At 51.5% G+C, this 25,244-nt stretch overlaps 2 protein-coding genes across 12 annotated transcripts in view; one reads left to right on the top strand and one right to left on the bottom strand.

Annotated features, from left to right (window-relative positions):
* The first annotated feature begins 4,679 nt into the window (after window positions 1–4,679).
* On the top strand, window positions 4,680–12,506 carry Prrt1b (proline rich transmembrane protein 1B). The gene is made up of 4 exons (XM_021156659.2): window positions 4,680–4,733; window positions 8,634–9,079; window positions 9,653–9,796; window positions 10,922–12,506. The coding sequence occupies exons 1-4, from the start codon at window positions 4,724–4,726 to the stop codon at window positions 11,069–11,071; spliced, it is 750 nt and encodes a 249-aa protein (XP_021012318.1). The 5' UTR covers window positions 4,680–4,723; the 3' UTR covers window positions 11,072–12,506.
* A 3,279-nt stretch (window positions 12,507–15,785) lies between these two features.
* Rapgef1 (Rap guanine nucleotide exchange factor 1) overlaps window positions 15,786–25,244 on the bottom strand; it is a 118,975-nt gene continuing 109,516 nt past the window's right edge. For all 11 annotated transcript variants that reach the window (XM_021181566.1, XM_021181628.1, XM_021181609.2 and 8 more), the window contains 9 exons: window positions 23,211–23,303; window positions 22,422–22,607; window positions 21,899–21,983; window positions 21,664–21,758; window positions 20,349–20,427; window positions 20,144–20,245; window positions 19,561–19,658; window positions 18,762–18,890; window positions 15,786–18,224 (listed from right to left, as the gene is read on the bottom strand). In XM_021181566.1, coding sequence (XP_021037225.1) covers window positions 18,074–18,224; window positions 18,762–18,890; window positions 19,561–19,658; window positions 20,144–20,245; window positions 20,349–20,427; window positions 21,664–21,758; window positions 21,899–21,983; window positions 22,422–22,607; window positions 23,211–23,303 — 1,018 coding nt within the window. In that variant the 3' untranslated portion in view covers window positions 15,786–18,073. The remainder of the gene's footprint in view (window positions 18,225–18,761; window positions 18,891–19,560; window positions 19,659–20,143; window positions 20,246–20,348; window positions 20,428–21,663; window positions 21,759–21,898; window positions 21,984–22,421; window positions 22,608–23,210; window positions 23,304–25,244) is intronic.

The raw sequence follows: 25,244 nt of genomic DNA, 5'->3' as shown, positions 1-25,244 counted from the left end.
AGGCATGGGTGGAAACACCTGCATATATATATATATATATATATATATATATATATATATATATGTATATGTATATGCATGTGTGTGTGTGTGAAAAAAATTTTTTAGACAGGGTCTCACTATGTAGGTCTTGTAGCCCTGACTGTCCTGTCCTGGAACTTTCTCTGTAGACCAGGCTGACATAGAATCACATAGATCTGCCGGCCTCTACTTCCCAAGTGCTGGGGTTAAAGGTCCATATCTGTTTCTAGTATTCTCTTCCTCCTCTCCTTCCTCCTCCTTTTCCAACATGGTCTGGTGTAGCCCAAGCTGATAAACTTGCTATGTAGCCAAGAATGGCCTGGAATTTGCTGATACTTGAACTTCCACCTATAGAGTGCTGGGGTGACAGGTGTGTACTCAAGTGACAGACATGTGCTGAGGTGACAGGTGTGTGCTGGGGTGACAGATGTGTTACCCCACCTGTCTGCTGCTATGTATTCAGATGCTAAACACTGCCCCCCAAGGCCTGGTTGCAGTCCCACAGCAGTCTCATGTATGCCAGATGATATATAAACTTTGCCAATCTTCTCCGAGTGGTTAACTAAAAAGTGGCTACGGCCAATTTCTGAGGAGACTAGAGGAGGTCAGTTTTGGTTACTGTGCTGGGTCTCAAAGGTAGGAACTATGAGGAGAGAGAAAAACAAGTGAGGGGAAGGCCAAGGCACTGTGAGAGGGGGTGAACTGGAGTGCATCCTGAGGACAGACGGATGGAGCAGAGAGGCAGCCCAGGCGAGACGCAAACATAAGTACCTTAAGAAGCACAGCTGGGTATTAGCTAGTCTAGCATACAGAAAAATAGATTAAGGATAATCGCCCAGTAATTGTGCTAAGCTGATTAAATAAATTGATAGGACCGTGTCTCAAAAAAAAAAAAATAAAAAAAAAAAAATAAATAAAAATTTTGAGGGGGGAGGGTATGGGGGACTTTTGGGATAGCACTGGAAATGTAAATGAGGAAAATTTAGGAAAATAAAAAAATTAAAAAAAATTGATAGGACTGAGTCTCGATTATTGGGGGACTGACTGGGTCACATTAAGAAAGAGTTAAGTAATAGCATTTACAACAACAATAGGTTGTCAGGAGTTTTTACTTTTGAATTTATTTTAAGATTTATTTTATTTTTATTTATTTATATATATTTTGACAGAGTCTATCTATATAACTCTGGAACTCACTCTGTAGACCTGGTTTACCTTGAACTCACTGAGAGATACCTGTCTTTGCCTCTGGAATGCCAGGAGTAAAGGCATGGGCCACCATGTTCAGCCTTACTTTTGAATTTTGATGCACTACATTTTTGTTTTGTTTTGTTTTGAGACAGGGTTTCTCTGTGTAGCCCTGGCTGTCCTGGAACTCACTCTGTAGACCAGGCTGGCCTCTGCCTCCCGAGTGCTGGGATTAAAGGCGTGCACCACCACTGCCCGGCTACATTTTTATTTTTATTTATTTATTTTTAAAGATGTATTTATTTATCTTAGGTATATGAGTACATCATTGCTCTCTTCAGACCAGAAGAGGGCATCAGATCTCATTACAGATGGCTGTGAGCCACCATGTGGTTGCTGGGAATTGAACTCAGGTCCTCTGGAAAAGCAGTCAGTGCTCTTAACCACTGAGCCATCTCTCCAGTGCCGCACTACAGTTTTAAACAACCACATGATATTTTTCTTTAAGAAGTAGGCCTCCATTTCAAACTGGTCAGATGAAGCAATGCTCTGAGGGTGGCGCCAGCTCCACCTCCATTTTTTGAGACATTGTTTCTCTGTGTAGCCCTGGCTGTCCTGGAACTCCCTCTGTAGACCAGGCAAACTAGAGATCCACCTGTCTCTGCCTCCCAAGTGCTGAGACTAAAGGTGTGTACCACTGCCTGCAGGCCTGTCTACTTTAAGTCCTAGTGTACTACGGATGAGAGGCAGCAGACAGCCATGCTGACAGGCAGTGGAGACAGGAGTAGCTTTCCTTTTTTATGTTGCCCTTCAAAACAATCACATATGAGGATCCACCATGCTCATAGTAGACAGAGGCCATGACATCACCCTCATAATTTCACCCATTTAAATATTTTTACATTTTTTTTTTTTAGAGATGTGAGTTGGAGAGAGATAGCTTATGGCCATTGGCTGCTCTCGCAGAAGACTAACATTCATACATATAAATTTTTTAAAAAACCTTTAAAGCACTTGGGAGGCAGAGGCAGGCAGATTTCTGAGTTCGAGGCCAGCCTGGTCTACAGAGTGAGTTCCAGGATAGCCAGGGCTACACAGAGAAACCCTGTCTCGAAAAAAAAAAACAAAAAAAAAAACCTTTAAAAAACCATGACTAGTTGCTATTAAAAAGAGCAAGGTTAGGGCTGGAGAGATGGGCTCAGTGGTTAAGAGCACTGACTGTTCTTCTAGAAGTCTTGAGTTCAGTTCCCAGCAAGTATCTGGTGGCTCATAGTTATCTATAATGTGATCTGATGCCCTCTTCTGGTGAGTCTGAAGACAGCTACAGGGTACTCAAACATATCATAAATAAATACATCTTAAAAAAACAAACAAAAAGCTAGGTTAGGATTGGGCAGATAAAAGGGAAGGTGGAGCTAAAGCGGCGGGGGGGGGGGAAGAGAAGAGATAATTGGAAGAGGGAGAGGTGGCAGGGGAGGAGGAGGAAAAAGAAAAGCGGAGCAGAAGCACATGGCCTGGAGAAATCGCAAGTTCCAAGGGTGGGAGATGGTAGTGTAGTGGTAGATCTGCTCAATCTAGGCGCACAGTATGTAATCATATTAACTGTATTGTGTTTTCATTGCCCGAGCATATTTGGGAGATTTACTGCAACAGGTTAGCTGGGAGGCGATGGCACGTGCCTTTAGTGAGTGGCTTGGTGTGGGTGCTGGGAACCGAACACCAGTCCCATGGGAGTACATGCTCCTAACTGTGACAGCTCCTCCTGAGCCATCTCTTTGCCTTAACCTGCAATCTTCTCTTCCAGTGCCTTTTGTATGCTTCCACTCAGTGGCAGAACTCCAGATGTGGGATCTAGCTGCCTACTATTAGAAACACGTCACTCCAAAACTTCAAGGTGTAGTGCAACAGCCTGTGGTTCTGAGTGGTGGCTGGCTGCACTGCAATCTCCTGTGAGGTTGCTTAATCAGTGGCTTTCAGTGTCTGAGGTGAGAATTCATCACCGGGCCAGGAGGTACAGAGAGATCCACTTGCCTGTGCCTTTGATGTGTTGGGGTTAAAGGCACGGGCCATCACTGCCTAGAACACATTCTGCGATCTTAATGACTAGAGGTTCCCTGGTAAAATCTAATGTTTATGATGGTTTCTTTGTTTTCGGCAATCTCCTTTCCCTGTAATGATCTCTAGGTCAAGTTAAGCATCCTATAAAAACCTAGCCTCCCTTTTGTCGGGGCTGCTGTTCCTCCCCTCAGAGACAGCCTGGCATTAAAGCTTCATTCTTTTGTCTTGTAGTTCTGGTGGTCTCTGTTTCCTGTAAACATCAGACCAATAGATTCTTCTATAAGTTGCTTCTGTCATGGTGTCTCTTCATAGCAATAGAAAAGTAAGACTTTGTAGTTGTGTATGAGCACGTGAGTGCAGTGTCTTTAGAGGACAAAAGAGGGCGCCAGAGCCCTGGATCTGAACTTACAGTCCATTATGAGTGCTGGGAACCAAACTCAAGGTCCTCTGTAAGTGCAGCAAGCCCTCTTAACTTCTGAGTCATCTCTCCAGCCCCTCCCTTTAACTTAGGGGCTTCGGAGGGGCTTCCCTTCCTTTAGTTTGGGGGCTTCAGGATGACACGAATGAGCTACTCTTGAACCACACACCCCGCTGGTGGGGAGAGTTCACTTGCCTATCCAGAGGCTCTGCTGAGTCAGAGTGTCGTTCTTTGTAAACGCTGGAAGCCACCTCTCCTCATCCCTCGTCTCTGCCTCCTGGGCCCCAAGCTTCAAACCTGGTGAAAGCCAACTTGAAACTCAGCCCTGACCAAGGCTGGTCCCTCCTCAGTTCATTTCCTAGGCATCTTCCTCCTTGTCTGGGAATTCAGCTGGGAATATACAAAGGGTGGCCAAGCACATCTGCCTTGTGAGTGTGGAATTTTAGGTAGATTCTTTGGCCTGGTGAATCTCAGCGATGGGGCTGGGCTGGGAGGGTGGGGGGCGGGTGTTTTAAGTCTCAGTTTTACACTCCTGGTTTCTCTGGAGCAGGGGGTGAGAAGCTGATGGAAAAAACCACCTAGTTACACTCTCCCGCCTTTGGGTCACAGGTACATTCTGTTTCTCTTCCCAGGTAGGCCACCCCTCCCTGTGGTCTCTCTCCTGGCTCTACCCATCCCCGTGGGAATTGCCTGTGCTTCCTGCCTATTCCATTCTCTTGATGGCTCCCCTCCTCAACACCCAGGCCGGGCGAATCCGCAAAGGGATCGATCAAGGCTCCACAGAGGGGACCCTGTCTTTGGCGAGGGTCTGCTGCAGCTCTAACTATTCCAAGCCAAGAGGACTTAGGGTGGGTGCGAGCGCCAGGGCGCGAGGGAACGAGGTGTTGACTCAGCCGTGGACAAACAAGGCGGCCAATTATTAACCTGCCGCCCGGCGGGCACCAGGAAACCCGAGCCGGTGCCGTCCACCGGCTTGGGGCGGACCCAGGCTCCAGGTCCTGAGCAGCACAGCCTGTGCGCACCCACGTTGATCCGGCCATGGAGGCAGGTGAGGGGCGCGGGGTACAGGGAACACAGAGCAGAGACTGAGGGTGCGGACAAGAGCTAGGTAATACTGGGGCCGGGGGACACTCGCACCCACAGTCCGGGGGGCACCAAGAGGCTGCAGGGGATAACTCAGAAGCTCCCGCCCTTTCTTGCATCGCTGCGGGACAGCTGGGGAAGGACGGGGCCCCAGGTGGACAGCAGGTGTCCTGGCAGCAGCAGGTGGCTCTGCATTTCCCTTCCGGAATCTCCTTGCTGCGTCCAGTGTCTGTTGGCTTTGCTAACCATCCCCACTGCCAACCCCTTCCCGACCAGGCTGAGGTCCCCCAAGCAGGGCGACCCAACAAGGAGGCAGAGGTTGGAAGAGACGTCTCAGCCTGGATCAGAGACTGTGGGCTGGGTGGGTTGGCGCGGATGCTCCATGGTAGGGCCCCATTAAAGCCACACATCCGACCAGCGTCCCCGCCGGTGGGGGTGAGGCAAAAAACGTTGTCTCTAGAGACTCCCAGGCTCAGGGGGCCAGGACCTGTGCAGAGTGCAGAGTAGCCCTGGGTGCCCCTCACACTCCCTGCACCCGCCGCAGAAGATGCTGGGGTGACTAGTAGTAGAATTCCCCTCTGTCTCATCCCCTTCTAGAACACCCCAGGCCTTGGAGCAGCCCCCTCCCCCGCCCTGTCTCAGCTGGCGTATCGCCTCAGGCTCGGGTGTTGAGAACTCGAGAAGCCCAGCGTAGCCAGAGTATTTATTTACTCGCAGGCCCCTATCTCGGTGCCATCAGGTTCGGTATTTGCGCAGGCAGGATCCAGGGAAACTGCGGTTTTTGTTATGATAACTGGGGCAGGGGCTTGGCATTAATGTGACAGCATTCTGGAAGGACGGGCTCCTTCCCTGGTGGCTCTAAGTTGTCGACCCTGGTTCTTTGGTCTAACTAAGTAAGGAGTAAGCCCTGAGTCCAGGACTGGGCACTTGCTCAACCCCTAACACTGCGATTGCTGTTATCTATACAGTGGTCTGCCTGTATCTATAGGCAGTGGTGGTGGAAGGATTTCTCCACAAGAGAGGAGAGGCGCTCCAATGAGCCAGTGATGTGTGTGTGTGTGTGTGTGTGTGTGTGTGTGTCTTTCTCTGTATATGTAAATGTGGCAGAGAAGGCCAGAGGGGAACTCCAGGCGTGTTTAGCATTTTCTACCTTATTCCCTTGTGAGGGGTTTCTCACTCAGCCCAGGGCTCAAAAAATGTGAAACCATCCTCCTGTCTCCATCCTCCACAGCACTGAGGTGTCTGGTTCACAGCTGTGGATCTGAACCTCATGTGTGTTTAACAAATACTCTTTCGCACAGTCATTCTGAGGCCTGGCAGCCCTGTGGAGGNGATTTTTTTTTTTTTTTTTTTTAGNTTTTTGAGACAGGGTTTTTCTGTGTAGCCCTGTAACCCTGGATGTCCTGGAACTCACTCTGTACACCAGGCTGGCCTCGAACTCAGAAATCCACCTGCCTCTGCCTCCCAAGTGCTGGGACTAAAGGTGTGCGCCACCACTGCTGGACTGTGGATGTGATTTTTAAAAACCTTCCCTTCTCCCTCTTCCATCCCTCCCCTCCCCCCACCCTCTTCTATATTGAGGATTGAACCCAGGATCCCACGAATGCCAGGCAAGCTCTTACCACTAAACTATATCCCAGCCTTTAACAGTTCTCTTTAGTGTTTTAACTCTGAGTTATTGTTCAAACACATCAAAGGAAACATAGTTAAAATGTGTTGTGATCTCGTTTTAAATATCAGACACTCCTCAGGCCCTCATCACAGGACACACACACACACACACCCTTTTACCTAGTGAGTTACAGCTACATAGTAAACACTTGTCTCAATAAATCAAGAAATAGATTCAGATATTTTAAATTTTAGTTTTAAACTGTGACTTGGTTATTTTCCTTTTATCTGCTGAATTTATTTAAAGTGTGCTTCTTTTTATCTTGTGGAACGTAGTTATAGTGGATGCTTTTCTTACAATTCCGGTGTCTGAGTATCAGAGCTGGCAGGTGTTAGTTTTGTTTGTTTTGTTTTTGTTTTTTGAGATAAGAGTTTCTCTATGCATCGCTGCCTGGCTGTCCTGAGCTTGCTCTGTAGATCAGGCTGACCTTGAATTCACAGAGATCTGCCTGCTTCTGCCTCCTAGTACTGGGATTAAAGGCATGCACCACCGCTGTCACCACCTGGCTTTATTTTTGTTGGTCTTTCTCCTCCTCCTCCTCTCGGTGTGTGTGTGTATCCAGGTGTTCTTGTGCAAACACTGGAATGCCGTGGTGCACAGTGGAGGTCAGATGACAACTTGCAGGGTCTTTTCTCTCCTTCTACTGTGTGGGTCCTGGGGATTGAACTCAGGTCAGCAGACCCAGCAGCATGCACCTTTACTGTGCCAAGCCCTCCAGCTGGCCTTTCTTCTTGCTTTTGAGATAAGGTCTCAAGCTGTAGCCTGGACTGGTCTTGAACTTACAGCAATCCTTCTGCCTCAGTTTCCCCAGTGCTGGGATTGCAGGGTTTTTTGCTCTTTTCTCTTTAAGAATGCTCTCACAGTCCTAATTCTTCACATTGCAGATTATTCAGGGTTGTGCCTTGGATGCCAGGCTGTTAATGTTGTTTCTCAACCCTGTTGTAATTCCTTGGCTGGGGTGATGTTCCATCCTTATTCAGCCTGCTCGGTTCTGGCTCTCAATCGCAGCTGGTTTACCTCTATATGGCTTCCCATGGTTGGCTCCTTTCTCAGCCTCCTGTGTTTGTGTGGGTCTGCTCCCTGAGCCTGGTGCTCAGGGCTGCATCCAGTACTGGGTGGGGTGGGTGGGTGGGGTGTTGATTCTAGAGCTTCAAAGCATCCCTGATTGTTCAGGACATAGGCTCCTCCAGGACCAGAGACAGTCAAGGGCAAAGGAATCAGGTGATGGCCCAGCTCACATGCAGTGCTCATGGAATTCAGAATCTCCCCTCTTCCTGCAAGACCTTTCCTTTATCCTGGGCTCAGCAGGACAGACTGGACTATCCCAGTTCTGCCCCACATCTCTCCTGTGGCCGAGTCTGGGGCTCAGGACTGGGAGGGAGCTGGGGTGAGGAATCTACCCCCTGTTCTCACTTTCAGTGGCTCAGGTGACTTTTGTATAATCAGCTGGAGAGGCAAGCTTTTTAAAAAGGGTGGCCAGGAGGGCTGGTGAGATGGCCGACTGCTCTTCTGAAGGTCTGAAGTTCAAATCCCAGCAACCACATGGTGGCTCACAACCATCTGTAATGAGATCTGACTCCCTCTTCTGGAGTGTCTGAAGACAGCTACAGTGTACTTACATATAATAAAAATAAATAAATCTTTAAAAAAAAAAAAAAAGGGTGGCCAGGGCTGGAGAGATGGCTCAAGGGTTAAGTGCACTGGCTGCTCTTGCAGAGGACCTGGGTTCAATTCTCAACATGCACATGGCAGCTCACAACCATCACAAAATCTGTTGCCCTCTTCTGGCCCCCATAGGCACTGCATGTATTTGATGTGCATGATAAACTCATGCACATAAAATGCATAATTTTTTTAAAAGTGTAGTTAAAGTCCACAGCATAAATTTTTCCATTGTGAACTTTTTTTTTTTTTGTCCTTAATTTTCTTCCCGAGAGGGGAGGCCATAGGTCAGCCTTAGAACTTACTCTTCTGGAGCTGCCTACAGTGTTTTTTGAGTCTCTCATTAGGTTAAGGTAGCTGGCCAGTGAATCCCGGGGACCCACCTGTCTCCACTCCTGGGATGGCAAACTTCTGCCATGATATTTATGCAGGTTCTGGGATTGAACTCAGGTTTTCATGGTTACGCAGAAGGCACAGCACCAACGAATCCATCTCTCCGACCCTGACTCCCAGCGCTGCCTTTCTCCCTAGGTTCCGACGCCAAGGGGGGCGACAGCTCCGCAGGCCGGGAGGACCCCCAAGCCTCCGAGGACCAGCGCAGCACCGCGCAGCCATCACTCCCGCAGCTCCCACGCCGCCCGCAGCTGCTGGAAGAAGAAGACGCGGGGCGAGAGGAGGATCGGACCGAGGCCGCAGAAGGCAGCGAGCCGGCCCTGGGGGACCCAGAACCCGCGTCTGTGTCCGGCGAGGCGGGGCCCGGGCCTAAGGCCACTGGCGGTCCTGTGCCGCCCATAGGCTTCGTGGGCGAGCCTCCACCCTACGCGCCGCCGGACCCCAAGGCAGTGGCGCTGCTCTACCCGCCCTTCCCGCAGGTGCCTGTGCTGTTCCAGCCGGCGCCGGGGCCCGCCGCCCTCTACCCGCCACCCACCGGCCCGCTCTTCCCACCCCCTGGTGGAGCCTCTTTCCCGTTCCCCACGGTGAGCACAAGGCTCCATAACAGGAGGAGGAGATAAGGTACAGGGTTCTCAAGGACCAGGAAGGAAGGATACTGGGCATGACACAGGCTGCGGGGTGGCCAGTGTTCTGAGAAGTGTTCTGTGACACCAGTGGGGAAGGCCCCAAGGGGGTGGACATGAGGCAGTAGCCTGGTCGAAAATAATAATAACTTAAAAAATTAAAGACAAGGTCTTATGTAGCTCAGGCTGGCCCGGAACTCACTATGTAGTTGAGAACACCTGATCCTGTTGCCTCTGACTCTTAAGTGCTAGAACTAGGTGACTCAAGCCTTTAACGCTAGCAGAAGCCTCTCAGGCTGGCGAATCTTCAGAGTTTCAGTTCAGCCAAATCCACCCTATTGATGAAATGAAAGCAGGAAGCCATAGGTTGCCAGTGGAGACTCTGAGCCTCCACAATCCCTGGCAGATAAGACATCTGGTAGCCAGTTCTGGGCTACATTGTGTGCAGGGCAGCGATGAGAGGATTCCTTCAGCATGGGTGGGTGTGCAGAGGGGAAGTGGGTCAGCGTGGCTTTCCCTGGTTCTACCCCACAGTATGGCAGCCCCGTGGCTGGCGGGCCTGCTCCCATGCAAGTGGAGCACAGGCCTCTGCCCAAGGACTTCATGATGGAGTCGGTGCTGGTGACCCTGTTCTGTTGCCTGCTCACGGGGATGATTGCCATTGTCTACTCCCATGAGGTAGGTGACCTGGAGGGACACACTCATAAGACACAACCTCTGACCCTGTGGGGACTTGTAGGGGTCCCACTCAGGAGCCAGCAGCTGGCAACCGAGCAGGACCCAGGAATGAGCCTTGTTGGATGGAGCCTGGCCTTTCTCCTCTGTCCCCCTGCCCCTCCCCCCCTTTTACCTGTGACCTCACTACCCGGGATCTGTTATGGCAATTTCTAAAACAAAAAAATGTATAAGTGATGGATGAGGCCCAAGGTGTTGTATTTCAGCATCCTTTAGTCTGCATATAATTCTGGCTGCCTCAGCTGCCCTGCTGTCTGGCAACCATCTGCCTGCCCATTACTCTTATCTTGCTATCATGCATCTGTTAATCCATCTCTCCACCCTCCCACCCACTAAGACACATCACTCCATCATTCACCTACCCACCCTTCACCCACCCATCATCTATTAATTCATCTGCCTCTTTGCTTACCCACCTTCTGGTCTCTACTCACCTGCCCTCTCCTTGTTCATTCACTCATTTGCATAGCTCCCTCCACCTCTACCTCACTAGCTCCCCATTCTTCTCCCCATTCCCTCCTTACTGATCATATGCCCGGCACTGGACTCACTGATAAAGGTGACTTAACATTTTGACAGAAAGCAAGCTTGTGTGTGTGTGTGTGTGTGTGTGTGTGTGTGTGTGTGCATGTATATGCTTACAAGTAACAGCCTGGCCTTGCTGGGAAGTAGCAGGAGGTCTCAGGCCCAGGTCATCACTAGTCAGACCTGAGGGGAGCAAGCAGTTCAGAGGTAGGACAGTGGCTTGTGGCTTTACCATCAGCTGTGGCCCAGGGAGGTCATTTAAGACTGCTGGGCTTTCAGCCCCAGCACAGGGGGGTGGGAGGGGGCAATGAGATCTGAGGGCTGCTGCTGGGTGGTGTGAGCCAAGCTTGGGCACATTGCTCATGCGTGAGGCACCTCTTCCATGACTCCTGTGCCTCTACAAGCTTTGGTTCCCAACATTCTCAGAATGTCAGTTTCTGGCCTGTGGCCTGGGCCTAACCTTTTAAGTGTGCTGGTGGGGCTTGGGGGTCGGTAGAGGGGGATCATTTTTGGCACATCCCACCTTGGCCTGTCTCATTACAGACTCGAGCAGCCCTGGGCCGGGGTGACCTGGCCCAGGCAGAGGAAGCCTCAAGGAAGGCCCGCTCACTTGTACTCTTCAGCCTGCTCTTCGGGGTCTTCGTGTCTACCAGCTGGGTCATCTATGTGGTGGTGGCTCTCTACCTTCCCTGAAGCCCAGGACTTGCAGGCTAGGCTGTGCCCTTTCTGTGGACCCTGGTCCCCATTGAAGTAGACAGCTGTTGCTCACACAGGGCAAAGGGGAGGTGGGTTCAGAAGCCCTGTCCATGAGGCCTTGGGTAGGATCCTGAGGGACACGGGCCCACGCGGCCTGGAAGTCTTCCTGGGATGTCAGCCTTCACCGTTACTCTTGGAGAACTCAGAAAACTGAAGCCCTCACTGTCTTCAGAGTCTGTGGAAGGACATGGCTACCTCCAGTCCAGCTCAGGATCTGGCTACAGTCAGTGTGCACTCTCCCTGGGAATTCCTGCTTGGTCTTACACCCTTGCCCATGTTGGGAGAGGCCAGGACCACTATGTCGGTCAACAAAAAGTGGTAGAGCTGCCTGCCACTACCTTCCGTCTTCCATCTGTGTGCAGTTGAGTCCCAGGTCTCTCGCCTGCCCTCCTCCGAGCAGTCTAATGCCTGAGCACTTGGCCTTTGGTACATACATAGGATGCCTCATTTCCCAAGATCCACTTTTTTTTTTTTTTTTTACAAACATCTCTCTCTTCTCTTTACTGTTCTATTGGACACCTGTCTGAGACTTTTGGCTTCTGTCTCTCCCTAGCTCCCTGCTCATTCTGTCCTTATAGTCAGGGCTGCAAACAGGTGAGCCAAGAAGTTGCAGTTGTGCTGCCTGAGTGCCTGCTCAGTGGCCTGTGCCCCATTCCCAGCATCACGCAGATGGGGTGTGGCAGTGCATACCTGTATTCCCAAACCTTGAGCCGAAGGAACAGAAGTTCAAGGTCACCCTTGGCTACACTGAAGCTGAAGGCAAGTCTGGTCTATATGAGACTGTCTCAAAAACAAACAAGAAGATTAGCTGGGTCCCCAGTTAGAAAAGACTGTTGTGACTGGGGAGTGCTCTCAGGCCAGGCCACCCCAGACAGTATGAGACACCTAAGAGAACAAATCACAGCTGTTCTCATATGTGCTGGGGTCAAGTCCATCTGGCTGTGAGACAGACTGCTGTCACAGGGGTCCCATCTGTGAGAAGGACACCTGGGAGGATTATAAAGCAGCCAGCTCCCATGCAGACTGGCCTTGCCTTCAGGTCCTGCTGCCTGCAGCCACAGTCCCTGGGGCCCTAGAGATATCTCTAGAGTCTCGTTTAGGGACAGAGATGGAATAAGAAAGTCAGCAGGACACAGGGCTGCTCTGGGACTTGACCTTTAAAAAGCGTGACAGCCATAAAGAGGAGGAAAAGATTTGGGGGCCTGGTAGATGCCTCAAAAGTACCTCATAGCACCCATCAGGCAACTACACTGTTCTCACACATCTTCTAAATAAATCACTGTGAGCAGGGCAGTCATGGTATACACCTTTAATCCCAGCACTCAGGGAGGCAGAGGCAAGCAGACCTCTGTGAGTTCGAGCCCAGCCAGGTCTAAAGGGCTAGTTCTAGGACAGCCAGTGCTACTCAGAGAAACCCTGTCACAAGCAAGCAAACAAACAAGTCACCCCTTTGGAGGTGTGTGAGTCACTTGGGGAAATGCATTGAACTGCTGTGGGGCTGGCAATGGCAGCCTGAAGCTCTGCATGATTAATGGGCTTCTTGCCGCCTCTGGGCTTCAGGACACCTTGGCTGGTGATCACCAACACTGCCAAGAGTACCAGCACCAGGATCTCACCATGAAAGCTGCAGTGGCTGCCACTTGATGCTGTTGTGAAGTTGCAGCTGATATGAAAACAAGACATAGGGTCTAGAGTGTGGGAAGCAGAGATGGAAGGCAGTGCTGTATGCAAAGAATAGCCACCAGCTAAAGTGGGGACCGGCTCTGCACTGTGTACGGATATTCATCAGATAAAAGGGTGATGGTTCATCGGGTAAAGGCATTTGCCACCAAGTCTGATGACCCTCCAGAACCTGCATGGTGGAAGGAGAGAACCAACTCCTCAGAGGTGTCTCCTGAGCACCACAGGGACACCAAGGCATGTGCATGCCTGTCCATCCATATATACACATGCAAAATAAATAAAAACGTGTTAAAGGAAAAGAAAACCAGAAGAGATGATTCTGCAGCTAGGATACCATCAAACAAACACAAACAAATGAATGAATAAATACAAAAATCAGAGGGCAACTTATTAAAGTAACTGGATGCAAAAATACATGTACAAAAATTATCTGTAACCACTTTTCAGTTGAAAATGAAAACTACTGCTCATCGAGCAGAACAGGCTTGCATGGTCCAATGGGACGTGCTCTAAGCACTGCTGCAGGGTTCCGTGAGGGGAACTCAGGCAATCTTTGAGACATGTTAGAAAAGATTAATGTTTGCATTTGTGCCCCAGAGCAGACCCTGTACTACATCCTTCCACACCCTAATCACACCCAGAGACAGCTTGACCCTCAGGAGTTCTGACATGACCAGTCTTACAGGAAGGCAGGGACAAAGAGTGGAGCAGAGACTGCCCCACCTAGGGACCATCCTATTTGCAGACACTAAACCCAGACACTATTGCTGATGCCAAGAAGTGCTTGCTGACAGGACCCCGGTATTGCTGTCCCCTGAGAGGCTCTGCCAGAGCCTGACCAATACAGATGTGGATGCTCTAAGCCAGCCATTGGACTGAGCTCAGGTACCCCAATGGAAGAGTCAGAGAAAGGACTGAAGGATCTGAAGGGGATTGTAACCCATAGGAAGAACAACAACAATATCAACTAACCAGACTCTCCAGAGCTCCCAGGGACTAAACCACCAACCAAAGAGTACACATGGAGGGACCCATGGCTCCAGCTGCATATGTAGTAGAGGACTGCCTTACTTGGCATCAATGGGAGGAGGCCCTTGGTCCTGTGGAGGATCAATGCTCCAGAGTAGGGGGATGCTAGGGCAGTGAGGCAGGAGTGGGTGGGTAGGGGAGCACCCTCATAGAGGCAGGGGGAATGAGGGTTGGGATAGGGGGTTCGCGGAAGGGAAACTGGGAAGAGGGACATTTGAAATGTAAATAAAAAGATCTGTCTGGCTATAGAGATGGCCTAGTGGTTAAGGACACCTGCAATACATGTACACAGAAATACAGGCAAGTACAATGCCCACACACAAAAATATCTATAAAGATACAGGTATCTATAGATCTATCTTTTTGTTTGTTTAGTTTTTTTGAGACAGGGTTTCTGAGCATAGCTCCAGCTGTCCTCAAACTCATTAGGTAGACCAGGGTTGACTTAGACTCAGAGATCTGCCTGCCTCAGCTTCCCAAGTGCTGAGATTAGAAGCATGGGCAAAAAATAAATCTTAAATAAGCCAAAAGTGGAGAACTGAAGATGACATCTGATGTTAGCATCTGGCCTCCACATGCACACACACAGACCTATGTGCATGCACCCACAGATAACATGTGCATGGGCGCACACACACAACTGCAATTTTAACAGTAACTGCCTTACACCAGTGATTAGCTGAGATCAGATGACTATTCTGGGAGTCTCAGTGTGTAGCTGAGGCTCAGTGTACATCTGACATCTTTATAATACTAGGTCATAAAATGAGACATTTTATGAATGTGATTGTTTGCACGTGCTGTAGCACTGGGGAATGAACCTAGGTCCACACACATGCTGGGTAAGCACCTTACCACTGAGCTACATGCTCAGCCCTTCCATCTGGGTCTTTTACAACATCTGAGTGCTTGATGGTTTCCTGTGTGGAATCTAGCAGACTCATCAGCTTCCGTGTTTCTTCGATGCTATTAGAACTAAAGCCCTGTTTTCTCTCCATTTTAAGCCCTTGTAGTTTGACACATCTGCTGAAGTTCCTGGTCGCATGATGCTGTAAATCCCTATACTTTGCTGTTTTCCTTTTTAGTGTTTAATGTGTTTTTCGTGTTTTGTTGCACTGGCTAGAACTGCACACATTGCCTTTTGATCCCAGAATGATGGAAGTGTGGATGCTGAACTGCCTTTCAATCCTTCACTTCTGGAAAAAAAAATTAATCAAGTGCTGTAGGCCTAGTGTCTTAAGCACTCCAAAAAATAACACAGATGTCAGGTTTTTGAAGTGGTTTTCGTGTATCAACTCATAAGTTGTAAAATGAATTCTATTGCTATGGTAACTATATTGACTTTAATACATTATTTTATTTTTTTGAGACAAGGAAGGTATATGTCCCCAGCAGAAGAGGGCATCAGATTTGTAACTGGAGTTAGAAATTGTAGGTGCTGAGAATTGAACCCAGGTCTTCTGCAAGAGCAGCCAGTGTTCTTAACCGCTGAGCCGTCTCTCCAGCCTTCTGACTCCAGCTCTGTAGAGTCAGGTGCTGGCTGTGACCTCCTGGGTGTGGTACTTCATTCCCAGGGTCTGAGGACATTCCATGGGTCTGAAAATCACTTGGTCTTCCTCAGCACTTGTATTCGGAAAGACAGAGGAATGAGCAACCCTCAGAAGCACAGTGAAGGCAGAGTTTTAAAGCCACTCTCGCAGGGTGGGGTGGCACGGCTCCTGGGTGTGCATGGTGCTTGTGCATTTATTTCTACCCTTCCTGTGTGAGTCTCTGTGTGGCCATCAGCATACCACTTGCAGGAGTCAGCTCTCTCCTGCACATGGGTTCCCAATGCCTACCAGAGCCCTCAGGCCCCACCGTACCCCTCCCCTCCACCTAGGTCACAAACAGCAGGGGCTGGCCTGATGCCGATACAGAAGGCCTGGACACAGACATGGCATCAGACGGGCTTTTGTCTGTTTATTTTTCTTTCATATAAAAGTTGCGCGCTTGTTCTGTCTGTAGGAAGATGCACTGTCAGACAGGTTAGTGGGGGTTTATATTACAGTGCCACACTGGGAGGCATGGAACAGGTGTCTTGGCTTAAGGGCCAGCCAGATGCACTGTTTGCTTGCTCTACCCACAGGTAATGGCTGGCCTCTGCTGGGAACCCAACTGTCCATGTTGCTTAGTATGTATACAAAGACGAATCTTCACAGCTCTCCCAGACCCCACCACTAAGAAACAGACATGTGGAAGCCAGGCTGCCTGAACACTGGGCTCAGTTGCAGCCAGAGGCAGGTGACTGGGGAAGCCTGCTGGCTAATAAATTAAACCCACACATCGCACCTCGATATCCCCACACGGAAACTCCAGAGCTGCCCTGGCTCTTGACTTAGTCTGCCTAAGGCTCCCAGGATCATAGGAGGGCCTGGTGATTCTGGGTCTAGAAGGTAAGCCCTCCTTTCTGCCCAGCTCATGTTTGGGAACCAGTAGACATAGACCATAGGCCCGCTCTGTTGGCTGCAGCACCAGTAGGCTAGGCCTCAGGTAGGCCTGTGCTACACAGGAAGGCTGCAGGGGCCTCTACAGCGCTGGGAGGAAGGACCTCGTGTGCAGTGTTCCCCACTTGCACACAGCAGCACTTAGAGCTGGTGAAAGACAAGAAGCAGGGGCAAAGACTGAAATGAAAGGACCTGTAAAAGAGGAACAAACCAAAGACCCACACGACTGCTCACAAGCCGGACTCCACACACACTCCTTAAACAATTCCGGCTGCCGCCTGAGGGAGCCGACCAAGGGGCTGTTTACAGATGTCCCCTCTCTATTTACAGCACAAATAAACAGAAGAGGGGCCCACAGTTCTTATTTGATAAAAGCTGCTAAAAATAACCCCCCTGAAACCCAGGAGGGTTCAGAGTGACAGCTGTTTCAGACGAGTACCCGGCCAGCAGCTGCTGCTGCTATTTATCTGCTCTGCGGACTGGTTGAGGAAGCACAGAGATCCTGGTATTCGTTTGACCAAGCCCCATGACCAGAAGAAAAGGGAGCTTGTTCATGCAAAGCTAACTGGAGGTATGGTGCAGGGCCAGCAGCACCTCTGGATTCTGACCTGTACCCTGCCATTTAGCCCACAGTGGTGGCCACGGAGCCATGGCCAGAGAGATCCTAGCCCTGAGCCCTGAACAGATTGTCAACCTCAGCAGCAGGGGGTGGCTCTGCCACCTGTCTGGAATCAGGAGACCTCTGGAGGCCCTCACGTCCTAGGCCTGCTTAGACTTCTTGGGAACAGACACTCCCAGAGAGCAAAAGGGGACTAGGAACCTGCTGGCTGCGGGGGGGTGGGGTGGGGTGGGGGGTCAAATAGGAGGGAAGCCCACAGGCCTGGAAGGAACAGGAGATGGCATTTAAGGCACACAGCAAGCACGGAGGGGCTGCTTGCCTCTCCCTAGGTCACTAAAGATCCTCACTTACTCTCTGAAGCACAGCCTTGGCCCCAGCTCAGCATGAACTGTCCCTTCTGCCTCCTCTTCCTGATCCCCAGAGTACCCTACCAGTGATGTGGGCTGGGGCTGGGGCTGGACCAGTGGTGGGCAACAGGTGCTACTGGTGCTGCTGCTGTCAGCCCAGCAGGTGCCTTGGTTAGTGGCCGTGCATGGCAGGACAGAGCTGGGGTCACTGCTGTGAGAAGTGTCAGCTCTGTGGCTCTTGCCTACCACCCACCATACTTTCCGGGCCAGGTTGACATGCCTCTCCCTCCATGTTTAAAAAGCAGGAAGTGGGCAGCACAAGATGCCTGTGTGGTCCCTTTCTACCTTCTTCTGTCTCCCAGCCATAGCTCCCCTGGCTCCAGGGTCCCGGAGGGCAGTCTACCCAAGGGTCCTGGGGCCCCTACTTATCTGCCACTTAAGGAGGCCAGGGCAGCCTGGGGGCAGTGAAGCCTGCCATTCCCCTGGTCTGCTGCTCAGGTGTCTGCTGCTCTCCAGCTGCAGGGGAGAGGAGGGAACAGGAGGGAGCACTGACAGAAAACAGAAAACAAAACCAGACCAGGGGCCACCAGTATACAAGCCAGCCCTGAGGCCTGCCAGCCAGCTCATTGTGAACCCTGGGACTTTAGCCATAGGGAAGGAGGCAGGAAACCGGCCAGGAGACTCAGGTGCTGCCACACAGCCAGGCATGGACAGGCTGAGGCTGGGATGGTCCAGGTCCTCTCCTGGCTGCTTGAGTGTTCTCACAGCCAGCCTGCTCCTAGGTCTTCTCTTCGCGGTCTGTTTTTCGCCTTGTTATGTTCCTAGGCTTGATCTTCAGAGAGAGTTCCCACAGGGCTTCCTCGGCCAGGTGGTCACTGAAGTCATTGAAGAAATTTATGATGTCGTCGTTTCTCCGGATTTCATAGTGCCTGGTGGGAGAGGGGCAGTCAGAGAGTCCAGGACTAGCTGAATAGCCAGGCCAGAACCTCTCACAGGGTGGGTCCTCACAGCCATCTGCCTAGTAGGGTCACTGCTACCTAACCCAAAGCACTCAGAACCAGAACAGAGTGTGGACGGCCCTCTCTGCGCTCTGGCCTCCAGCCAGCACTGCTCCAGCAGTGCCTCATGGGAAGCCTGGCTTCTCAGTGGTTCCCTGAGCGGACCATCCTGAGTGGGGTGATATCGAAGCCTGCCCCTTCTTCCCTTGAGCCAGAGAGGCTAGACTGACAGCCTCCCTGTGGCCTGGGGAGTGCCTGCTTCCTGACTTGTAACTGGAAGACAAGCTGGCCAGGGGCTAGGCTGGGGAGCAGACCAGGAATGGAGCCCTTTATGTGCACTTCCCCATGTTGTCCTGGTAAAACCCTAGGGAGCAGGGACTCAACTCCATCCCACAGGTGCAGCCTCCCGACTCTCTGGGCTGCGCCCCTCCCTGGAGTGGAGTCAGGCGGGAACCAGGCAGCACTCACGCCTGCTGGAAGCACCGCATGCTGTCCAAGATGTTGAACTGTTGCCACCGCTTGGAGAAGTTTACTTTCCCGTCAATATAATCTGGGTTTCCCAGGTGAACGAAGGTCAGGTCTTGAAGAATCAGACCTCTGAGGGGACAAAAGCAGAAGGCATCATGTATTGGGGACAGAGTAGAAGGTAGCTATGTGCTGGCTTTGCCACCAGGACCTGATGGCAACTGTGGTCCATGACAAGTATCTGCTGAACCCCAGAGCAAGCCAGGGCACACATTTAGGCATTCTTCAAACCCATATGAAACTTTCCTGGGTCAGAGTCCCTGTGGATCCCTTAAGAATGAGCTCAGTCCTGACAAGCCTGGAGTGCTTGTAAATCCTGGCTATGGAAGACTGTGAGGCTGACCTGGCTGCAGGGTCAGACAGGGATGTGGTTGCTAATGCCAAACTGTTAACTGGGCAATCAAATAGACTAATGTCAAAGCTGGGGCTGGGGTTGGCTCAGTGGCTGAGTGTGCTTACTGCCTTTGCAGAACACTTGGGTTGGATTCCTAACACCCACATGGCCACTCATAACTACTGCTAACCCCAGTTCTAGGAAATCCCATTCTCTCTTGTGACATCTGTGAGCTACTGTACATACACGGTACACACACACACACACACACACACACACACACACACGCTCTTAAACTATATATTAAAAGATGAAAACAATAAATCCCAGTAAAACTGACAGAGGGACCCGAGCTGTCTGCACTGTCAGGCGTGGTGACTGAAAGGATGAGGGGGGGAGACGACTCACAGGTACGGGATACATGGGGGCTCCACCTCTGAGAGAGCAGCCCGGTAGGCTCGGAAGGAGGATGAGCTGTCAATCAATGTGCAGTATTCAGCCAGGCCCTGCAGGAGAGGGGTGAGTTTGTGTGATATGTCCTGATACCAACGAAAGCCCTGTGGACGCCTGCTAATAGTGTCAGCTAACCTCTGTGGCAGGGTCTCAGGCTTGTGTACAATTCTGTGGGTGGTATGAGCACATGTCCTCAGAGAGGCCCTTCTCAGGAGCTCATCTGTCCTTTCATCTAGCCCTCACTGTGCTAGATGAAACCCACCTAGCAGGCCCAATGCAGTGCCAAGCCCAGAGAAGCCACTTTGGATGAATGGCTAAAGAATGGACTCTCCAGGTGAAGCTGAGACCCAGGCACAGGGATAGGTAACAACCCCACAACCAACCATGAAAGCCCTTGGACCTGCCAACTTCTCCAGGCACTGGAATCTGAAGTGGGAGAGGCAGAGGTCTTGGTCACACAGAGGTGAGGAGCCAGATGGGGATCCTTGCCTGGTCTTGCTCAGGTCCATTCTGCCTGCCCAGACTTCTCACCACCTACCTCTGAGGTCTGCCGCTGCCACTCCAGTCTGCGGATGGGGGCCGAGTCTAGTGCTGAGAGGATGGCCAAGTAGGAGTTGAAGTTGTTGAGCTTGCGCAGGTGCTGTGCGGAGAGGCGGTGGTGAGGGCTGGGGTAGGGACGGCACAGGGTGGGGCTATAGCCTCCCCAGGTAGAGCAGGAGAGCTCTGGGCACGGAGCCAGTTACCTTCATGATCTTGATGAACTTGAGGAGCAGCCTCTCTCGGTCCTGGGCCTTCTCCTGCAGCATGATGATGGACCGCACCCTGCAGGAAAGGACCAGGTAAGCAACAGCTGAGCTCACCGTCCTCCACCGGCTCTGGCAGACGAAATATGTGTGACCCCCGTGCCAGTTGTCACAAATTATTACCCACCAGGAGCCCAAAGCCCAAGCATGACCCTGGTTCCTGATCTCAGGGTGTGTACTATATTCTAGGGGTCTAGACAGTTCTTCTGCAGAGGAGGCTTGGGACTGAAGCATCTTTTGCATTATGAGGCCTTGCTGCTGGCTCAGAAACCAGCTGACAGAGGAGCAGGAGACCGCTCTGCCAGTCAATGGGAGATGGTGACTCAGGACCTTAGCAGTAATGGAGGCTGAAGCCTAGGCAAGCCTCACGTTCTTCTGTTGACCTCAGGGTGGCTTCAGTCTTCTGTGGTTTACAAGGGCCACTGCAGTGTTACTTGGGGTGAGGTGCGATACTCTAATCACCTCTCCTATCCCGTAAAGAGCACCTGTGTCAGGGACACGTCAGAGACCATGGCTCCAAAAGGTAAGTCTTGCCTACTGGCCCTAGAAGCCAGAACACTCAGGGTAGAGTGGTGGTTAGTGCTGAGGGGCGGGTGCTTCCCACCAAGAACACAGAGAAGCAATGAGACCTTTCCCTAGGCCATGGCAGGCATGTGGGGCAGGGTCAATGCAGTAGGAGGTGGAGGTACCTGGTCTAATCTTGAAATGGCAAAGTGACCAGGTGATAGACATACTGCTGACCTCCATTCTGCTTTAAGAATTCAGACACAAGCTAGGTGGTAGTGCACACCTTTAATCCTAGCATTTGTGGGACAGAGGCAGGCCATCTCTGAGTTCAAGGACAGCTAGGGCTATGTAGAGACAGCCCCCTCTCCTCACCAAAAAAAGAATTCAGGTACAAATCAAAGCCTTAACAATCCACTCCTTTGCTAAGCAGTTGGTCTCTATCAAGCAATCAGGTGAGCTAATGTCTTATAGGAACTGCAGAGGCAATGAGCAACAACGATGGAAGGGCACCTCCTCCTCCAGCCAAGGCAGACATTACTAATCAATCCTGGCACTTTTTCCTGCACTGCAGAGCCCATGGTGCCACCTCAGCCAGCTCTGTCTGCCTCCTTCTCTCTGCTGCTCACAGTTCAAGGCTAGTGCCCACAGACTCTGGAAATATCCAAGGACTGACCACTTGACCTCTCTGCCAAGGAAGTCTCAACTGTCCCACGCACACCACCGAGCAAGTGCTGCGGCCCCATCTCACCAGTAGGACATGTTGTTGAAGTGCTCTGTGAACTGGGTCAGATTGGGACTCTTCTCCTCATTCTGCTCTTTGGCCCAAAGCAAAACTTCAGGAATCTGTGTAGAAACAGAACATACAGCACTGCAGTCTCTGGTGCTCCAGGGTCTGGGTGTGGGGCTCTCCATAGGGACAGTCAGCAGCAGCAGCTTCCAGGCAGAGTGTTAGCTGCCTCCCTTGCAGGGCCACTCAGTCATACCTCTATCTTGTAGAAAAGCTCGGCATCCAGCAGTGTCAGCTGCTCGGCTATCTCATGGCTGTGGAAATCATGCAAGGTTCCTGGCCTGGAACACAGCATAAGCATGGTTGGGACAAGGCTGCAGGCTTTAGCTCCAATGGGCCCTTCTGGGCCACAGGGCTGCACTCTGGGTAACTGGCCTCCTTCTTCTGCTCCTCCCACCTCCCACCACTCCACCAGCTTGGCAAAGAGCAGGAGAGAGGCTTCCCAGGCTTATAGGGAGCTGGGATGGTACAAGAGGTAACATCAGCGTGTGGAGTCCAGAGCCGACCAAAGCCCAGTGCAGTTAGCTCCTGTTTATGCAGCTCCATCTGTTTTTCTGCCAAAACGGGATTCCTTGCTCCACATGGACCATGGGGAGAGGCTCAGCAATGGGTACTCAGGGTCTTTCCCTGAGGCACCTAATCACAGGGCTGTGGGAAAGGCAGCTCTGGGCTTAGCTCTGACCTCCAGTGTGGGGCTGGCTGAGATGCTGGCTCCTCACCTGGCTGCAACACCCCTGGCTGCCAGAGGCTGGTCGGAATGGGCACACCTGAGCAGCTTCTTCTGGTCCACCTTGTCCAGAATGTTCTTCCGGAGGACTCTGGCCAGGCTGAGCTCTCCGCTGCACACTAGGCGGAAGACCAGCTCCATCAGCAGCTTCAGGATCTCCTCTGTCAGCTCCACCAGGCTAAGGGCCAAGGGCACTTGGTAAAAGGCAGGCCAGGGCCCCAGTTGAGGACGCCACTCACAGCCTCCACAGTGCTGGGGGTGGCCTTTCTGCAACAGGTCCCTGCCAACTCACTCAACACACTTGCTGCTCTCTCTCTGCCTAACACACAGTGATGAGATGTCAGGCAGGTGTCTGTAGAAGACTGTCATCTCCACTGAGCTCCTCCATTCCTTACCTTAACATTATACAGCCACCATACAAGAGCAAGATGCCACTGGAGGGCAAGGATTCAGAGGTGGTTCACACACAACAGGCTTAATTTAAGTATGGAAATGGAAGAAGTTTTGGAGGTGCAGCCTCTTCCACTTGGCCCCTATGCTGCTATGAGTGTGTCTTACAGTAATAAGAGTCCCAGAGAGGACAGGGACTCACTCTACAGGAACTCCAGACCTAACCCCCACCCCACCTTGATCTGTAGGGTCTGATACTCCCAGAGCTGGGATGAAGCAATGGAATCAGTGAGCAGTCGTCTGCAGCCCTCTGGCTTGCTAGCAGCCTGCTGCAATGCACACAGGCTTGACCATCTGCAGCCACTCCTGGGACCCGGGGCAAGGCACTCACCAGAGCTCATCCACCACTCGCACCAGCACAAAGAATGTGTTCTTGCTCACTCGCTTCTTGAACGTGTCAGCAAAGGGAGAGAACTTCTCGTACGTGAAGTGTGGGTTAAGGTTCACAGGCAGGATCTGGGTTACTGGCTTCAGAAGCTGTTCCTGAATGCTGCCTTCTGGTCTGCAGGACCAACTCTGGCACCATCAGGTCTGTGTGCGTGTTGGACCTGAGTGCTGTTATACTGAGGGTCATGGTGTGTGGACTCAGGTAGAGGGAGCAGGTCTCTGTGGGTCCAGAGAGTGAACTGGCCCAAAAGGCTTTCTTCTATATTCTATGGGCTTTCATCTGCAGATCATTTCTCCAGCCATATGGCCACAATGGTGGGTATTCCTCTAGCCCATGGCAGCACTCACAGCTGACTCCTGACAGCTGAAGCTGGGGTCTACTTTGGAGATTACAGCTTCCTGCTGTTTGCTGTTTTGTCTCCACCAGATCTCCACATCTGCCTCATTCTCCTTGATCCCTGACCTGGGTCTTGGCACTCAAGCGGAGCTACACCAAATGGATGGTCTGCCTGGGCCCCAGCAAAGCCTGCCCCAGGACTCGAGGAGGAAATGCCTCCATGAGCTTGCTGGCTGAGGCTAATGGGCAAGGGCTGAGAAACTGACCTGGCAGCAGAAGTGGAAGTGGGAGCATGCAGGTCAGTTGCCCCGTCTCCATTTCAAGGGTGCCATTATATAACAGAAATAAAAATGGTCCCACAGTCAAGTGGGATCCCACATGTAAATGCATGTTAGGTTTGACATGTTCCTGCCGGATGTAACTGACAATCTTTCAGTTAGGCCCGGCCCTAGCAGGTGCTCAGAGTCCACAAACAGGGAGTGACCACAACTGTGCTGACAGACCAGGGTTAGTCAGGGTCAGACTGAGCGGAGGAGCTGTGGAGGAGGTGTGCCCTTAGGGTTAGGGCACACAGGAATGTGGAGAGCTGCCCAGTGAGAGCAGCTGCCCAGCAGATGGCAGTCACAGGCTATGTGGCTGGGAGGTAGCCTAGTAGCTGGTTTCCAGGTAGGCCAAGGACAGAGAAAGAGGAACAGGCAGCAAAAGTGGATTCTTCTAAGACCACAGAGTCTTGTCCACTAACCCAGGGAGTGACAGTCCCCAAGGGTGAATCCTGAAGTGGGGCAAAGCTCACCTGTGGTGGAGGTGCTGTCTATTATCTGACCAGGGCAGCAGTGGGGGCTGGGTCTGCCTTGCATTTTCTTAGTTTTTTCCTCCCTTTTTCTTTTCTCTCTTTCTCTCTCCCTCCCTCCCTCCTCTTGGTTTTGCATGACAGGGTTTCTCTGTGTATCCCTGACTGTCCTGGAACTCACTCTAGACAAGGCTGGCCTTGAACTCAAGAGATCCACCAAACTCTGCCTCCCAAGTGCTGGAATCAAATGTGTGCCACATTGCCTGGCTGAGTTTTCGTCTCTTAAGACTGTTCTACTCTTTTTTTTTTTTTTGGAGACAGGGTTTCTCTGTATAGCCCTGGCTGTCCTGGAACTCACTTTGTAGACCAGGCTATCCTCGAACTCAGAAATCCGCCTGCCTCTGCCTCCCGAGTGCTGGGATTAAAGGCGTGTGCCACCATTGCCAGGCTAAGACTATTCCACTCTTAAGCCCACTGGTCCCCACCAGATGGACACTCAGGGCTCAGTGTGAGAATCTGCAGGAAGCCCCCTGGCAGGGCCACCCACCTCCTTCCTTCTCTCAGTTTTTCTTGGTCTTTCCAGAATTACTCAGTGGTCCCATCCATCCTTGACAGTGCAACAGAGTTGTTCCAGGCCCTCCGTGTCATTTCACATTTTCCTCAGTCATTCTGTGAGTCAGTGTTAGGATATGGCTGGGTGGGATATGGGGTGGGAACTGCAGAAGTAAAAGTGCTATCCTGGGTCTTTAGGGCCCACAGGCTGGGTGCAGCAAACCCAGGAAGGGCTGAGGCCCGAGGCCCGAGAGCTGCTGGTACTATGCAAGTCAATTACTTCAACATGCTCAGCCTCA

Source organism: Mus caroli, chromosome 2 (assembly GCF_900094665.2).
Source record: "Mus caroli chromosome 2, CAROLI_EIJ_v1.1, whole genome shotgun sequence".
NCBI lineage: Eukaryota > Metazoa > Chordata > Mammalia > Rodentia > Muridae > Mus > Mus caroli.
Note: the sequence above shows the minus strand (reverse complement) of the source record. Positions and strands in the feature narration are given on the sequence as shown.

What these genes read in the sequence shown, in the direction of transcription:
- Prrt1b (XM_021156659.2), top strand. An exon ending in CCTCTTTCCCGTTCCCCACG is followed by an intron (nt 9,080 to 9,652) that starts GTGAGCACAAGG and finishes TCTACCCCACAG; the next exon opens with TATGGCAGCCCCGTGGCTGG. An exon ending in CCATTGTCTACTCCCATGAG is followed by an intron (nt 9,797 to 10,921) that starts GTAGGTGACCTG and finishes GTCTCATTACAG; the next exon opens with ACTCGAGCAGCCCTGGGCCG.